Here is a 5,617-nt window from a genome sequence, read left to right as displayed (position 1 = left end):
GTAGATAGCGGTAGGGACGCACTACCACTGGTTTTGTGCCCATCTTCAAATGAATTTTGTCATCACAAGCTCGTATGGGCGGGAGGCATGCAGGTTCCTGAAACAAATCGGCATATTCGGCCAACAATGACGCTAAGTTATCCCGCTCTGAAGGACCCACGGGAAGTGTCTGGAAGGTGCATGGGCACTGGGAACTAGTGCCCTAGAGGGTGATTTGATGGCTGTCCTGTGTAAAACTCATGGTAAGGGATTGGAAATCACATAAGATCGGACCCAATCACTGCAACCATTTAATGCCCAATACCAAGTCAAAACCAACCAGTGGTATGACCAAAAACTCCACCACAAAGGGGTGACCATCAATAGTAAAGGACACTACTAAATAGAAGCTAACAGTGGTGACCTTGTCACCATTAGCCACTGAGACTGATATTCCTGACTTCTGCTGGAGTGATAAACCCAACTGTTGTGCTGCCTGACTGCTTATAAAATTATGGGTGCTGCCTGAGTCCACCAATGCTAGCAGAATAAGATGATTCATGGTGGCATGGACCTGCATGGTATTTGCGCTGTACTGGCCTATCATTGCGTGGAGGGAGATTTCTGGTTCCTCCTCGGTTTGGTCCACATCCTCCGGAAAATCATCCTCTGTTGTGTCTTCTATTTCTACCAAAAAGAGTCTATTGCATTGATGGCCCCTTATGAATTTTTCATCACAATTGAAACATAGTCCTTGAGCCCTTCTCTGATCAATTTCTGCTTTTGTAAGACATTTGATAAATCCAGGAGGTGTTGTAAAGGCTGGTGGTGGTGTTCTAGAGGGGGTGTGGGGTTGAGGCTGTGGGGTAGTGGAAAAAGGGCCAGTGGGTTGTGGCCGAGGTTGCCATGGGGGACGTTTGGTTAATGAATCTCGGAAGAGGCTCTGTTTGGTGTCCAGTGCTCTTGCCAAGTTCATGGCATGGGCTAGGGAGGTAGGGGCTTCCAATTCCACTTCTAGGCGAAGTGATTCCACAAGTCCAGCAGTGAACAAACTGGCATAAAGTTCAGGGCGCACCAAATGACTTGCACGGGCAAGTTTTTCCTGGAAAAATTTCTGATATTGTTCTATAGTTCCAAGCTGGTTTAAATTAACCAAATCCCCAACTGGGTTTCTACGAAGCAAAGGACCAAACCGTAGCATGCAATTTTCCTTGAAAAATTCACAATCATAGACCACAAACTTGTTTTTGAATTGATGAAACTACATAAGCGCTTCATCGAGCAAGTGGAAGGTAGCTAATTGAACCTTGCCCTCGGGCAGAGTTCCTTGATTGGAAAAGAAATGATCACACATGTGTAACCATATTAAAGGGTATGAAGACCCATCATACGTTGGAAAATCAAGCTTTGTGTACCTAGGCACGGTAGGGGGTGCTGGATTGATGCCCCCACGAGGTGGAGGTGTTTGACGCAGGGGAGGAAGTGGTGGTGGGTTCTGAGGGTGGAGATGTTGTGTTGTGCATGAGGGAGAAGCCATCTGGGCAGAAAGCTGAACAAAGCCCTCCTCCACTCAAGACATCAACATCTAGAAATTTCCGTCAAGGCCATTGATTTGAGATTGTAGATCAGCATGGTTCTCTTCCACAAAATTCTGAATTTCTGCAAGGGAAGAGGAATCACCAATGGTGGTCCTATCTGATACCACGATGTTAGGTTCTCTCGCATGGATTGAGTCACCCGATGATCTCCTCTGGCTTCCAGATTTGCTGATGAAGAAGGGAAAGCTTTGGGGGTCGTAGAATGCCCAATGATGTAGGAACGTGAACTTTTGAAGGAGCTCCACCCTTAGGCCTCCTTGGAGAGAGTACCCAATCTTGTCTATGCTAAATGATCAATGTTTGTTTCCCTTCATTCACTTGATGCCCTAAATAGATCTGGGAAAACGTCAAAGGTTCCATAATTACAATTAGACCCTTATTGAACTTCAATTTATAATTAAACCCCTAAGATATTGAAATATAAGTTTACTCCATCTATCCTCTTCTCCGGTTCGCCACTCTTGATACTATGGAGTCCATAACAACATCTGGCTCCTGATTGGGATTTATTTAAAGAATATTGCATGTTAAGGTTTGGTGCACCTGCTCGTAGCAATCCTTTGGGTGATCTATTGAACTTGAAACAGACGGGAATTATAGAACTGTATCAGAAGCACTTCCAAGAATGCTGGCCCATGCCACTTGCTTTGTGCCACCCTCTCAGTATGTTAATCTTTTTACTGCTGGATTGACAGAGGTTTTGCATCTAGAGGTAGAATTGTAGGACCCTCAAGATATCTAGCCGATCCTATGAATCTTGCCAGAACCATAGATACAAAACAGCATGTACTGAAAGAGTCTCCGGTCAGAAGACCTTCTTGGCCGAGCAGGACGACAACCCCTGCCCCTGCATCATATTCAGGGACTCCATGCACTGGGACCCATCCCGCTCCATGAACTGATCTTTCCCCATCCACGCCACCAGTCCAGTTCATTAAACGTTGGCTAGACCTGCAATGGAACAACAGCGAGCCAAGGGCCTTTGTTATAACTGTGATGAACTATATGTCCAGGGTCATGTTATAGTCCCTAGCCATGGATCTAGTAACTCGGTGAGTCAAATAAGGATCCAACACTATTAGAGGGTTTCTTAACACGTTTTTATGAAAAGAAACTCTCTTTTTCTTCCCTCACACGTTATAATTGAAAAGGAGTTTCCTTTTCTCAATTATAGATGCACCAATTCAATCAAGAGACTGTTTTAAGGATCCAATTATGAAACCCCATTTCATACCTCACGTCGATGAGTAGGGTCTCTGAATTCATGCAACTACCAATGCTGAATGTAAAGAGGGCAGGCTCTAGCTCTTCTAAACTCGGAAAGGATAGGTAAAAATACCTCTTGAAGACCTCCTTCAATCAACAACTCAAAAATCCCTTTCTTGATGCTAAGGCTCACGCAAATCCTCCTTCCCTCACTACTGGTTCGTGGAAGAGATGGATGACTATTGCAGCATGGAAGAGAAGGCTGATTGCTCCTCCTTTTACTTCCAAGATCTCCTCAAAGACTCCCCAATGGATGCAGCAAACAACCATGGATAGTTCAAGCCAAGAACCCTAGGATAGGGAACCTTGCAAGAACCTAATTACTCTATTTTACTGTAAATCCGAACTTACCTTATTTCTCATTCCTTACCCTTTAAATAGGGTCATTCATGCCAAGATAGGTTAGGGTTAGGTTTATAAATCCCAACTATACCCCTACCTTCAAGTCTTATTAGATAATCAATCAAATTCAAAATTAAAAGCAACATAAGTAATAAAAGTAAAATTAGGTGACTTGGTGAGTCATTGTCTCCTCCTCTGAGTGACTCGGTGTGCTATTGAGTCCATAACAGGTCACCAATGCAAAAAGTTATTCTGGTTGGAGGTCTTAGATGACACCGAGGAAGATCATCCGGTGGAATTTAGTGTTAAGGCCAAACAAGACGAACCAGCTATTTCCCTCCATGCTATGACTGGCATGCACAACTCCAACACGATGCAAGTTCAAGCAGGGTTACAACACCTACAGTTACTGGCCTTAGTGGACTCATGCAGCACCGACAACTTCATTAGTCAGCCAGCCGTTGAACAGCTTGGATTGGTCATTCAACAGAACACCGACATATCCGTCTCAGTGGCCAATGGGGCCAAAATATCCAGTGCGGGTATTTCTCCCTCCACAACATGTTGTATTGAAGGACACTCCTTTGCAGCCAATTTTTTGGTCATTCCACTGGCTAGGTTTGACTTGGTACTCGGGAGTAAATGGCTCTAGACGTTGGGGCCGATCTTGTGGGATTTCAAGGCACTTACCATGACGTTTATAGCTGGCACACATGCTATTGTGCCCTGCACTCTTCGGGAAATTCAAGTCCAGAGCGTTGAACATTGTAAGTTAAACACTTTACTTACAGAATTTGGTGATTTATTTCAGGCCCCTACTGCCCTTCCACCTATTCGCCATTGTGATCACCGCATAAGGTTGAAATTGGGGACTAAACCTATGGTTGTCTAGCCTTACCGTTACCCCCACTTACAGAAGGATGAAATTGAGCGCCAATGCTAGACTATGCTCGCCCAAGGGATTATTCAGCCCAGTAGGTCTCCCTTTTCCTCCCCCGTGTTACTGGTCAAGAAACATGACAAGTCCTAGAGGTTTTGTGTTGACTACAGGGAGCTCAATGCTCATACTATTAAAGATAAATTTCCCATACCAGTGGTTGATGGGCTATTAGATGAATTACATGGTGCCACCTTATTTAAAAAACTGGACTTGAAGTCAGGTTATCATCAAATTTGGGTTCATCCTTCAAACGTGGAAAAGACCACATTCTGCGCACACCATGGACATTTCGAGTTTCTTATCATGCCATTTGGTCTCTCCAACGCCCCTTCCACTTTCCAGGCCCTAATGAATGAGGTATTTAATCCTCTCTTGCGGAAGTTTTTTTTTTTTTTTTATGATATCCTGGTATATAGCAAACACTGGGATGGGCACCTTCAGCATCTCCACTAGGTATGTACTATATTACGTTCCCATCATTTGGTTTTAAACCAATCCAAATGTTCAATGGGCATGTTAGAGGTGGCATATTTGGAACACGTTATCTCTGCAGCAGGTGTGCAAGTCTACCAAAGAAAATTTCAGATCATGAATAACTGGCCTACTCCCAGATCCAGCTCAGCATTAAGGGCTTTTTTGTGACTTGCTGGTTATTATAGAAAATTCATCTGTGACTACGGACAGATTGCTGCTTCGCTCAACAATCTCCTTAAGAAAAATGCATTTCTCTGGTCCGACACAGCAATTTCTTCGTTTGAGCACTTGAAGGCCGCATTATCTTCGACGCCGGTATTGCAGCTACCAAAATTTGATGAATTATTTTTGGTTGAATGCAATGCCTATGGCGGGGGTATCGGCGTGGTTTTACAGCAACATGGTCACCCTATAGCTTATTTCAGCGGAGAGCTCGACCAACATCACCACAAACTCGCTGCCTATGAAAGGGAACTAATCGGTTTAGCTAAAGCCATCTAGCACTGGAGCTCCTATCTTTAGGGGTGTCTTTTTCTTATATGGACTGATCATTACAGTCTGAAGTATCTTCTGGAGCGGCGTCTTACCACCTCCCCCCAACAGCATTGGTTGAGCAAATTGATGGGGTTTGATTTCACAGTTGAGTATAAACTGGGCACCCTTAATGTGGGGGCAGATGCCTTGTCTCACTGGGACCTACTTGAGCCTCAGTTACACGCTATCAGTTAGCCCAAATTTCTTTTGCTGGACTCTTTTCGGGATGAAACACACCAGCATCCGGAACTCCTTGAGTTATATCATAATATTGAGCAGGGTACAATGGATAGTAATTGGGCCATCCAGGCTCATCTTATATTGTTCCAGACCCGGATGTATCTCCATCACACCTCGCCACCCATTCACAGCATCTTGTCCACGTTTCATGATAGCACACAAGAAGGAAGGTAAAAAATATATTTTCGTCTCGGTTGGGACTTTTATTGGCGGGGCATGAAGAGAAGTGTGACGGACTATGTAA

At 44.3% G+C, this 5,617-nt stretch overlaps 1 protein-coding gene across 1 annotated transcript; it reads right to left on the bottom strand.

Moving 5' to 3' along the window:
• Positions 1-277: 277 nt before the first annotated feature.
• LOC137943673 (uncharacterized) lies at positions 278-1,180 on the bottom strand. Its single transcript, XM_068789116.1, has one exon. It carries the CDS (start codon positions 1,178-1,180, stop codon positions 278-280), a length of 903 nt encoding a protein of 300 aa, XP_068645217.1.
• Positions 1,181-5,617: the final 4,437 nt, after the last annotated feature.

The sequence above is a fragment of the Aristolochia californica genome, unplaced genomic scaffold, assembly GCF_029961685.1.
Source record: "Aristolochia californica isolate CCGP_79_NKW_82.1479 unplaced genomic scaffold, dmAriCali1.0.hap1 SCAF_11, whole genome shotgun sequence".
Classification (NCBI taxonomy): Eukaryota; Viridiplantae; Streptophyta; class Magnoliopsida; order Piperales; family Aristolochiaceae; genus Aristolochia; species Aristolochia californica.
The sequence above is the reverse complement of the archived record's forward strand: the minus strand, read 5'-3'. Positions and strand labels throughout refer to the sequence as shown.